Below are 12,469 nucleotides of genomic sequence, written 5' to 3'. Positions count from 1 at the left end.
TTTAAGTTTTACTATGTATAAACATATGTTCTGTTACACTGTACATTAATTAACAGTCCAGAAGGCAGATATTTAAATATCAATATTTACATTCATGCATCCTTCATTTCTCTCGTATAGGTACATGGTGGGGTATACTGTTAGCTAATATCTGTGCATGTTTAGATGCAAGCATGTGTTTTACCAAATTTCCACAGTTTAGCCAATATCTATACTTAACTGACAGCCACAGAGTACAGCCCACTCTCACTGAGTACACTCATCTGCATGCACACTCACAGACAGACAGACAGACAGACAGACAGACAGACAGATAGACCCACTCAGTCAGTCAGTCAGTCACTCACACACACACTCTCGCTCTCTCTCTTTCACTTACTCACACACACACAGACACACACACACACACTCTCTCTCTCTCTCTCTCTCTCTCTCTCTCTCTCTCACACACACACACACACACACACACAGACACAGACACACACACACACACACACACACACACACACACACACACACACACACACATGAATGCACTCATGCGCAGACACACACAGCTTTAATGTATAAAAGCAGAGCAGCGTTGAGTGATGCTCCAGTTCAGCTCAGTTGTGTTTTTCCAGCGGGGATGTGGAGGATGCCTGTAACAGCACAGACACACACATCTCTGCTGCGGCCATCCTCTGTGCAACCTGATCTCTAGCTATTGGCTAAGTCTCCTGTCTCTCACCAGTCACAAGGTCAGGCCTGGGCTCATGTCCCCAGTTTCTATAGCGATGGGCTAAACCCCTCTTGACAGATCGAAAAATGAAGATTGTCAAATCCAAACAAAGCATGATTGAAGGCATCTAACTGACCCCAAGACTCTGAAACAACAAGATTGAACTAAAATACTTGTGGTAACAGGTTTAACTTGTAGGGAGGGGAGGCTTGTCTTGAGATAACAAATCAAAAGGGAGACTGGCATTTGATGCAGCACATTAATAATGTTTGGAAAACACACATTCACATAGCACATTAGAGACCCCTGACTTTTTAGCAGAAATCTCAAGGAAACAGAGAAAAGCATATCAAACAGCCAGAGACAAAACAACTGATACCAAAACTCAAGCGTGTTTTCTGCATCAGTGTCTCAACAAACTGACAGCAGGCTTAAAGCATCGGAGCATCACAAATGGATTATATGGTTTATAAATGATTCACTTAAAAAACGTAGCTATTGAGAAATAAAATGAGTTCATCAAGAAGTTCAAGATTTGTAAAGATGTGAGTAACTTACAAGACAGTTTTTTTTCTTTTAAGTAGAAAAATAAATTCAAAGGTAGATAAATAAGTAAATAAATTGAGCAAATAATTCAATGAATGACTGAAGTATATTACATTTAGCCTAAGTCTTCTGTGGCATTTTTGGCATGGTAAAATAACCAGTATGTCCCATGTTGATGTCGCTGCTCCTCCTTTTTTTATATGGATTTCTTTAAATTGCATAGTCAGATGAATCCACATCTCAGAGCCGACAGGAACATCATGCCTCTCACAAAGCATCTGTCTCAAAAATGCAGAACAAAAGATGGACAGTGTGGGGATTGGAATATAAAAAATTTTGCATTCTCTGTAAAAACTGCATGCACGTTACTTATTTTGTGTGATGGGCTTGTCCGGTCTGCTGTATTGTCTGTTGTTCCGTTGCAGATGTCAACAGTGTGTGAGGTCTGGATCTGCGGCAGACTGGCAGACGGTCCCTCTCCAGCCAGCAGCCAACCAGCCTGTCAGCAACACTTGCTGTTACTAAGAGCATAATGTTCAGCCTGCTGTGCCACTTTGAACACCATGGGGGTTTGTGGATTTCTTTCTCCGTGCTTTCTGGCTTTCTTTTTTTTTACCTTCCATCTTTTGCAGCTTCTCTTGAGCTGAATGGTGTCTTCAGTCCAGGCAACATGCCAAGCAAAAAGGGACGGTTTACCTATTCGTAAACCTTGGATAAAACCCTGTTGCATTCTGGGTGAGAATGGATTGTTGTATTTGGGGTTACGGTGAGAGATGGTAATGATGATGCCACTTCCTGCGTCCACCAGGAGACAGTCTATACCACAGTGTTGTTCGTACCCATGGCCTTCTTGTTACGGATGCTCATGGCATATTCCCCACGACTTGTCCCGTTTTCTTCTTTTCGTAGTGGTTTCCTGCAAATAAACATTTTCATAAAATAAAGTCAAATTTCTTGTCAAGATAGTTACATTTGTCTTCATTAAACCTATTTTACACGCTGGTCTCAGTGATTCTTTCCAATAAGTTCAACGTTCAAAGATCACTTTTGCAAGGAGACGGGGAAAAGATACATTGCAACACAGGGGATAAGACAATTACCTACTCTGACTGGCAAACACAATCTTTCCTCTAAGTAATGAGTATGTGTGTGGCTGTCAAAAAAACGTTGAAAGACCATCAATATATAACCTCCTCTCAACACTACTGTGGTACTCTGTCCTTTCTATGAGGACCTTCTGGTGCAAAATAAAGCTGAACGACATGATCCCCTTGCTGCTACTGGCCTGTGAAGAGCAGTATCATTCAATGCAGCCCTTTTCATGCACTCCTCGGTGCCTTTGTGGTTATTATATTTGTCCAGTGTACTGTGGCTTCTGCATCGACCCCCTCAGCTGCTCTCTCCTGCTTGGGCTTATGTAACTTAGAGACAGATCTGAATACAGTTAGTACAGTCATTGTTCCTCTCAACACTGTACTATGCCTTCATTGCCACAGAGGACCCTTGAGCGACATCTTAGCTCAGCGAGACTCTCCTGTTCTCTCCTCGGAAAGCCCTGGCTGGCCAGTCCAACTTTGACAAACAGTCATTCCCAGTCCAGTCTTTTTCCCTTGTCGGGCATCGTGCAGCGGGGGAATCCTTACAGGGTGAAATGAGCTCATATTCGACTTCATGCTATCTAACAACCCTGCAAGAAAAACTAGGTTTGTTAAGTTCAAAACATTTAGAGAGATGAAGATAATCTTTTTTCTTTGTTACTTAAAAAAACAAAAAAAACAATCTCAATTCTCTTTCAAATGAAAGGTTAAATAAACAGAAAACAATCCAATTAATTGTCACTCAATTCAATAAACTCACAGGTGTTGCTGCTTCAACCATTTCTGGTCTGATATGACCAGCTTATGGCAGCTTATGTCCGCTAACTTTGGACATATGTTGAATTTGTGAGCCTCTGTGTTGCATGTCTTGTTAGTACTTGACAATGTCTAAGAGTCTCCTATATTACGTATATTAATATTCTCACTCTATTCATTGTTTGTGCACCCATTGTAAAGCGTCAATATTGTATAAACCTTGTATATTTAATATTATCTCTGTTTTTGTTTTGTGACATCTGCCTCTCGGGACTACAGATAAAAAATAAGTTTAAAAAAATCAAAATCAAAATGTATTAGTGAGTTAGTAGTCTTTACCACTTGTGCTTCTGTACACTACATTTTAACATATGCCATTATGCCCTTATACTATGAAAGAAATACATAGACTTGCTTTAAGACAGCATGTTGTGCTGCTGTAGTAGGATATTAAGTTATGTTCGTTCTGTTATTATATCCATGGACTCAAAACTTTACCTCTGGGTTGAGTCAATACCTTTGACAAGACCTCAGTAAAAATGCACCATGCATCGTGAGCTTCATAATTGTAGCATTTATTGTGCTTCACACTTTGGATTGTATTCACAAACCGTCTCACACACGAGAATAAAAAAAGGCAGCTCAAGTCTTTCGATTTCTGTTATGTAAAATGTGTTTCGGTTACATTTCCTCAAGGATATAATACGATTGATAGTCTAGTAAATGTGTATTTTTCCTGCATATGCTCAATTTGCTCATTTCTCTTACTTTCTTTTTCCATTAAACATTAGCCAATCTGATTCTGCCACACCTGTTATTCTACCATCTTGTTGCTGTCAGGTATTAAAACCGTTCCTGTCTTGGCTGTTTTTCAGCTGTCATTTCAGCGCTGTGAACCACCTCCACCCCTCAACCTCCCGGGTTCAAGATACTTTCATCTGTCAAAAATTCACTCTTCAGCTTTCGAATAAAAAAGACATCACAATGAGGTCTACATAATAAACACTCTCAATATGCCTCCTATGTCATTTTTTTTTGTTATGGCAGCAACGTGGCTCTAAGGATGGCATTTTTCAACTGTCTGTCAGTCGACAACTTTGGTCCAGACCGAAATATATCAACAACGGATGAAAACTTTGCACACATTCATGATCCCCAGAGGATGACTCCAACTGACTGATCCCCTGACATTTCCTCTTCTGCCACCATTTGTTTTAAATGTGTTGTTTTTAATGAAATACAATTGGATGTATTGCCAAGGAATTTGGCGCCGACCTTCATGTTCTCCTCAGGATGAAATGCAATAACGTTGGTTTATTACCAGTGACAAATAAAATACCTGCAAATCTAAGGGCATTGCCACCAGCCCAAGCTGGACTTTGCTGATTAGCAAATGTTAGCATGCTCCCACACTGAACAGAGATGGTGATAGTGGTTAACATCACTCCATCAGAGCAAAGACATTATCTAAGAAGACGTCAGAGTTAGCCTTGTCACAGTGAGCATGCAAGCATAGCGACATTAGCTTTAGCCCAAACCGCTGTTGTGTTTAAGTAAGAACTCACAGAGCTGCTAGCATATCTGTAGACTCTTGTTATAAAGTTCTCAAAAAGAATACAATTTATATAAATAATAAAACCTCTTCCTCTAACTTTTATCTAATGCTTAACTTTGAACATTGAGCTTTTTATTATTATTATAAAGTCTCCGATTGATTATGATATTTGTTTTATTATATTTATAAGCTGATTATGAATAACTGTTGAACAACAAACAACGACAACACCATACACACCATGTGAACACCATACACTGCATTTAGTCTATAGTTGTTGGGGTTGTTTGGGGGATGCAAGCTTGTGGCTCTTAAACACATTTGTAAACAAAACGTGAGGCAATGACTAAGACTTCCTGTGGGACTCTGTAAGCTGGGAGGGGTCATACGTCTCAGGACACCAGGGATCCATGCTGGCCATGTAGGACAGATTCTGCTGGCTGTGTCCCTTGTGGGACGCAGGGAAAGCCTCAGAATAGAAACTGTCCAGCCCCAGGGTGGAAACACATTGTGCCGCGGGGGAGAGGATTGGCTGTTTCAGCTGCAGCTCGGGGAGATGGGATAGACCAAGAGACAGACGGCAGGCTCTACAGACAGTCTGGGAATTCTTCTACTTGGAACAAAAAGTCAGCGGGGTTGATTTTGTTTATCGTTATGCAACAATCTTGCAGCTAACTAATTATTTTAATTTTGGATATTTTTGACGGATCAGTAAATCATCTGTAAAAAGGCTGTCACACACACGTCGACACAGCCTGCTGGAAGGTACTTCAGCCCTGTTTATTTCTCCCAGGACGTAATCTCTGCTCAGACTGACCATGTCGCTTGGGGCCACCACACAGGGCAGAGCAATAGGGACTCAAACCGACCTCTATCCAGGCCTTCAATAATAGATGCCATGCTGTTGACACATGGCAGGTGGCAACACAACATTTCACAGGTTAGATGAATATTTCATATCAAAGCTGTGCAATCACAGCACACATTCCTGTTTGAAGTTTGGGGAATGGATCATGGTGAAATTGGGACATGTGTTGAGCTGTTTACAATTACTCCAGCCATCTGGAAATTAGAGTAACATGCTATGGTTCAAAGAAAACACATTAAAAAACAGACTGTAAAAAGCTGTCAATGGTTTTGATGGTGCTGGTATTGTCATTTTGAAAATAAAACAGAGACTAATTATGTATTAGTAAATATTGGATATTAAACCACTTTGCCTGACAAGTAGTTTACTTTTATTATTGTATCTCTGGTTGAGCATTTTGGATATACTTTATTGTCCTTGGACAGGAGCAGCTGTGATGTATTATCTGTCTTTGGACAAGCCTCCCAGAGCGGTAAGTGATTGGGAAAAGCATCTAGCTTCATTAGTCAGTTGGTTGGAGTTTTGTTTGTTTTGGCTTCTTGGATGGCTGACAGCCTGGACTGCAGCATCATGTCTTTTGCTTCTGATGGCACAGCAACACTGAAACGCAGCATGTGTCTGAATCCTCTTCTCTATGCTTGCACACACCAGCCTCCCTGGTGCTGTGGACTCTGAATAGAATTGTATGGAAGTGTTTTTTTCTTTTCAGCCCCTTTGCTTCTGACACATGACTGGCAGACAAAGATTATAAAACATAACAAAAAGCCAGGAGGGCTGGGACCCGCAGAGCAAGCTCCTCTGCTGTCTGTGGTGCTCAGGCCTTGGCCCTCAGCCAGCTGATTTTCATTGGGAAAGCCCGGAGCAGTGAGGGGCTGGAAGGGCTATATATAACTGGCTGTGTTATTTTCACTGACAAACCCTGTCTCACACTGTTATTGACTAAGACGCCTTTGCTTGCTTTCGTAGACAACATTTTTTCTGTCATTTGTTTCCTCAACCTTCTACTCAAGAGCAATGGATGAATAGCGCAGCTGTGATAAATGCAAAGGAATCAAATTATTTGCCTGGACGGCTCTCCTATTGGCTTGTGACTGATGAATGTCTAATGAGGCCAGTATGGCTGGACCTGTGTATTTTTCCCTGCTCATTCAGTGTAGAGGGCAGCTTGGCGTGGCACAACGTCTGTAGTCTAGAGCCCACAGAGTTTCAGGACACGACCCGCTTGCATGTATAAAAGATGTGGCCTGCGACTGAATGACTGCGCAAATTAATTCATAAATAATGACTTGGGTTTGAGGCTAGAGCCCATATTGCAACAACACTTTCTTACCACTGCTGCATTAAAAAAGGTGCCCCTTGGCTACAAGAAGGAAAATTGCCTTAATGAATTCCTGAGCCAACCACCCATTCATTACTTCCGCTGCCTGACTTTGCCTATTTGTGGTTTAAAGAAAGGGGAAATAGAGTTCTGCTGAGGAAAGCCATGTCTGGCATGCAGGTTTAATGTAATTCCATAAATATGATAAGGTATGATACTAAATCAATTTAAATACAGATAAATAAAAGCAAGAAGAACTGTGGCTGGTCTCACATGGGTGTGTGAGAGTCAATGTTTATGCCATAAAGTGTGTAAATACGCAAAGATGATGTATCTATGTATGTAAAGATGTTGTGAGTATATGGATGGGTGCACACAAGTCGTCTCCTCTGCACGCCTCTCCGTGCATGTGTGCTGCTTTGCACGATGTGCATGTGTGCGTTTGTTAAATGTCTACGAACATTAACATGGACGTCAGAGTGCATGTGTGACATCGCGCTGCCTGAATGTCACACAGAGAATTGGGTCCGGGTTGTGCTGCAGGCTAAAACCTCACGCAGCCTTTTCTCTAATAAGCCAAATGGGGAAACAGTTCCCACTGCAACGGCGGCGTCTTGGGATTCCTCTGCTTGCCTCTTGCTTTCACTTTCATGAATCCAGCTGCCGTTTTAGGAAGCTTTAGACACTTATGCAAATTAAAATCAACACAGCATTGGTGTAGTTGGGTTCATCATGCACTTTAATAAATGAATTATAGGATGTTTCTTGGTGACTCCCATAATCTAACCTCATTATATAACCTCTGACCTCAGTATGACCCAGCAGGGTGATGACATGGTCATCGATGCTTCACACACAAAGGCAGGAGAGATAGTACATGGGTCAAATTACACACGACACGTTGAGCAGCCTGTCTGTGACAGTTCCTATTTCAATTTGTCATCACTTAAGAATATTTCAGATACGTGCGAATAAGATCTAACTGGAATACTACAAGAACAAAAAAGAGGAAAGTGACATCCAACCTCTTGATGGCCTTGTAGCAGATGATGATGGCTGAGAGCAGGAAGACAACTGAGGCACAGCCCACCGTTCCAAGCACTACAATGTCCATCTCCATCCACCAGGGCCTCAGCAAGGGCACCATGGGCTCTGCCACTTAGGGAAAAAAAGAGAAGAAGAGGGGACAGGAGGAAAGAGATTTGGATACAGAAGTAGAGAATGCTCATCTCTTTGGACACAGAACTAACTTGAGTTATTAGTTCCTTAGTGATTGTATCATACGACATGATAATACATCAACGTGAAAGTTATTTTCTTCCCTGTTCTGAGTTGGTAAGTAGCTGTCCTCGCCTGTTCTGTAGGTCTTAGGTTCAACGTTCAAAGATATCCAACCCGACACAATGAATCATTTCAGGTCCCGTCAGCCTTCCTTACACCAGAACTCTTGTCCACACCAATCACTGTTGCAGGAACCTCCTGCTCCTTCCACATTAGATTTGTGGTGTAAGACCACTCGCCAGGAATGTTGTATAACATTGTGTGTATCAGCAACTTTGTGTCTGTAAAACAAAACTTTGCTCTTCTCTTTCTGCAGCATTTGATACTGTACTGTATTAATGAGTTTAGGCATGTGCATATATATCTATCTATCTATGAATGCCAGTGTGTTCCAGTTTTAGTGTGCCTGAGAAAATACACTGGGCTGTATATATCATAGCAAACTCAAATCTCCTGCATTTACATTTATTCTGTTATGAATGAGAGGAAGGGTTTACACCGTAGCAACAAATACTCCTTAGTAATGCTGTGGACTATTTTCCAACACAGCACATTTCTACGGAGCAAATAACAAGACACGGCTCTCCCCGGCACAGCAGACCACGTCATAAGTCACTATGAATTTAAAAGCTCCTCTCAGTTAAACTTCCATTTTAATCCTGCGTTTTGTCATCGGCTATAGGATTTAATTCAGTCAGTGGTAAGGATCTACTTCATTGTGATAAAGCATACTCCTTTGAAAGACTTCCAAAACCATTTTTAGCTTAACAGTGCCAATTTCCCCCCTTTTTTATGTACTTTTAGCAGATAGATAAGGTCTCAGTCATTGTCCCAGTTTTTCATGTTAGCTATGCATATTCATTGCATTTTATACAGTTGACTACAGTTTAAAGAAAAATTTCAGCTCTAATCGTTTTTGCAAATTGGGCTACTGACGGAATATGAAGATAATTATGCGCCTGTATGGATTCAATTGGGAACTGAAGAAAAAAATCTTCCTTGAAATGAATTATTCATGGTGTCTCCACCCTCTGCAAACATTTCTGTGTAAAGTTGAAAAGGAATAAAAATTGGCCTGCTTATCAAGTTTATCGTGACACACTACTGTTTATGGATGAGTTCAAAACTCCACTCATGCGTTGGCTGTAATTGGGCATTCAAACCAAAAAAAATAGCTTACAGTCAGATGGTCCTGACAGCATTCATGCAGTGCCCAACATTGACAGAATAACTCTTGATAGGTAGCTCACACAGTGTGTTAGGGGGGTAATAAAGTCCATTTAAATTGACCAGACAGAAAGAAATCATTGGAAGTGATTGATTAAAACCTTTACACTGCTGCCTGTTGAGACTGTGATGATGATTTAGTGTTCCTTCCCACTCATAATATTAAGGGCTGAGGGTGAGTGATTCTAAAGAGTCTCAGTAATAGCTCAGAGCGTCTGCGTCATCAGAAACGCCTGTCCTATATTTCAGTGCACTGTTCATTAAGGTGCATGAGACTACATACAAATCATATCAACTTTCAGTGAGCAGGCTGGTGAAATACGTCAATGGATTTACCATCTCAGAGGGAGTGTCGGAGGAAGAACTCCTACAACAGAAAGCAGGTCCACACAGATAGACACGCTTGTTGTGGACAAGCACTAACACACAAAACACTTACACACACACCCTAATTGCTGCCAGCTTGACTTCAAAACGAAGCTAAAACTACTGTGCTGGTTCATTAGCGTCTTATCTCTCTCAAATTAAAGCTAATTTAATGAACTCATCTGTGTTTTAATCAAGGGTCCTCCGGGGGAAACCCTACCACTGAACCATTGAGCTTGGCAGCCCAGAAGGCATGGATTTCACAAGCAGCTGGGTACTCCCCAAGGTCAGACCCGGCATAAATTTGTCCTGTGTTCAGCTGTCAACATCCTGCTGGCTCTATCACACGCACAGACGCACACTTAAAAAACAGTGCCCATTCAAGTCCGCTGACACAGTAATCTCAGGGCGTTGATAGTACATTTTCTTTTGAGCATAAAAATAAACACTCCACGTCAAAACAGTTTCTTCAGACTAGCCAGTTGCTTGACACCTGCGTTTGATCCAACTGTGGAGCGAGAGCAAACTGAGAGAGTCAGACAGACAGACTTGTAGCGAGACAGGTGAGAAAACTGTGAGTGTGAACTGTGAGTCTTACCTGTGGTGCCCAGTAGCCGTGGGGGAGGCGGTGGAGGCGGTGGAGGAGGAAGGGGAGGGTATCTTCTACAGTGGCATGCCAGCTGGCACTGTTCACTAACTTTCTCTGCCACAGTCTGTGAGCATGACCTCTGGAGTTCTCCCTTATGGTAAAGGAGAGAGGGCGAGAGAGAGACATTGAAATGACTGGAGCACTGTCCTTCAGTGCATTACTCATGGGTGCCATCAGCACAACACTATGCAGCACAAATGGACATGCTTGAACACTCAGCAGCCTCTTAGTTAGCAGCCCTGTGGATATCCTCTTAGTATTCTTTTCGTAATCACAGCTACAGTGTTGTTGTCACCGGGGCTGCTTTGTATGTAGTACATGCAGAATAGTATCACGTCTATGGCTGCAGCCCGCTCCCTGTAAGAAGCCACCCACCAACAGAGTGGGCAGCAGGCTGCCCCGAGGAGTGTGCGTGGGTGGACTTGGAAACTCAAGCAGATCACATTACACATGAACCCTGGCAACACTGCGTGCGTGTGAACATCAGCTCACCACTATCTGTAGGCAGCAGCACGGGGCAGAGGTTAGCATACTCATCACTAACATATGCCTGCTGCAGGGATCCTGGTGGGATAACTGAATTTTGTTATCATAAAAAACACAGTTGGCCACTCCATGTTACCACTAGAGCCGAGTGGCTGTGTGTATGTGTGTGCGCGCGTGTGTGTGTGTGTGTGCGTGTGCGTGTGCGTGTAGCTATATTTCTCAAGCCTTACTAAAAACTCTACATATGCATGTCAGTCAGTATTTCTTAAACACAGCTGTACCCTGGACAACATCTTGTGTAAACACACACGCAATGCTTTGCATATTAATTGTAACATGAGAAGTGCACAAGTTACTTGAAAACAGTTGCACAGTGTTTATCTTTCAGTAGATCAAACTCCTCTGACAATAGTGTAACATCTTCTCATGCGTAAATGGACAAGTGGCGCGCATGGACACGATCCTTACCTGGCATGAGAGTAAAAACAGTGAGAGAAGGCAATGACCGCAGAAAAAAGGCCAAAAACTTAAAGTAAATGGCATTAGATCTTGGACCAGCATTCCTCTTGCGCTGTTCTCGAAGATACTAGGCAGCGATTCCAACAAACGAATGCAGTATACATAAGCTTGAACTGTTTGGGAAATAACCATCCACCCTGTCCAGTTCAGCGGCGATATCTGTGACAAGCGTCTCCAGAAATAGTTTATGCCACAATCATGTTCCTCTTGAAATCCCGTTATCGATAGCATAGGACAGGCGAGCCGGTGGAATGAGTAGCAAATCTCGATCATTCACATCTCGAAAGTAGTTTTTTTCTTATTGGCACTCAGATAGCGACCTGAATCACGCCGCTACTCCGTGCAATGTGAGGGCGGTGGATGGCCCGTACCTTACATCCCTCCTCGGCTGCAAGCATGAGTGCAAATGGGCCACTCAAGCCATCGAAGTTGAAGAAAAAAAAATAAACGAACAGAGAGAGATCCTCAGTAATATCGTGCGGCAGGATTCCTCACAATAGGATCACACATCCCTTCAAGTTATCTAGGCTGAATACTGAATGGGCGAGTCCGGAGGGCAGAGCCGAGGGTTAAACTGATGCATCCCCCTCTGTGCCAAAATACAGCGGGCTGTTTTATACGGGAGCATCACCACCGCGCACTTGATGCAGAGCTCACATCAGCTCATCCTGACAGCGTGTGCTCAAACAAATTCACCCTCCGCTTCTCAAAAGTCCCCCTCCTCCACCCCCCACCGCTTAAAAACACACGCGCACACACACACACACACACACACACACACACACACACACGAACAGAGCGAGCGAGAGAGAGAGAGAGAGAGTGAGGGAAGGTGGTAACGTAGGCGTCGTTAATGTCAGCGGTTGTTTGTTTGTGTTTTGGTTTGCTTGTTTATATTTGTGGTTGTGGTCCAGGCAGAAAGTATAGCCCTCAATGTGTGGAGGCGAGTCCGTGTAAGGATGACGCGTACTAGACCGAATTAAAGTGAAGTGGAGAGAGAGAGAGAGAGAGAGAGAGAGAGAGAGACGCCTACCTACTGAAAACCCTACCGTACCCATGTTTGATGTGCTGTGTGCCTGC

The 12,469-nt window shown here is 42.7% G+C and overlaps 1 protein-coding gene across 3 annotated transcripts; it reads right to left on the bottom strand.

Annotated features, from left to right (window-relative positions):
- Positions 1 to 477: 477 nt before the first annotated feature.
- Positions 478 to 12,261, bottom strand: prima1 (proline rich membrane anchor 1). Of its 3 annotated transcripts, none has more exons than XM_034563341.1 (4): positions 11,339 to 12,258; positions 10,334 to 10,475; positions 7,887 to 8,019; positions 478 to 2,183 (listed from the first exon to the last, which is right to left on the bottom strand). In XM_034563341.1, exons 1-4 carry the CDS (start codon positions 11,660 to 11,662, stop codon positions 2,084 to 2,086), a joined length of 699 nt encoding a protein of 232 aa, XP_034419232.1. In that variant the 5' UTR covers positions 11,663 to 12,258; the 3' UTR covers positions 478 to 2,083. The 3 variants fall into 3 exon arrangements, with proteins under 3 accessions (XP_034419232.1, XP_034419234.1, XP_034419233.1); XM_034563343.1 differs by having other exon boundaries at positions 11,761 to 12,258; XM_034563342.1 differs by lacking the exon at positions 7,887 to 8,019 and having other exon boundaries at positions 2,073 to 2,183; positions 11,339 to 12,261.
- Positions 12,262 to 12,469: the final 208 nt, after the last annotated feature.

This window comes from Cyclopterus lumpus, chromosome 22 (genome assembly GCF_009769545.1).
Source record: "Cyclopterus lumpus isolate fCycLum1 chromosome 22, fCycLum1.pri, whole genome shotgun sequence".
NCBI lineage: Eukaryota > Metazoa > Chordata > Actinopteri > Perciformes > Cyclopteridae > Cyclopterus > Cyclopterus lumpus.
Note: the sequence above shows the minus strand (reverse complement) of the source record. Positions and strands in the feature narration are given on the sequence as shown.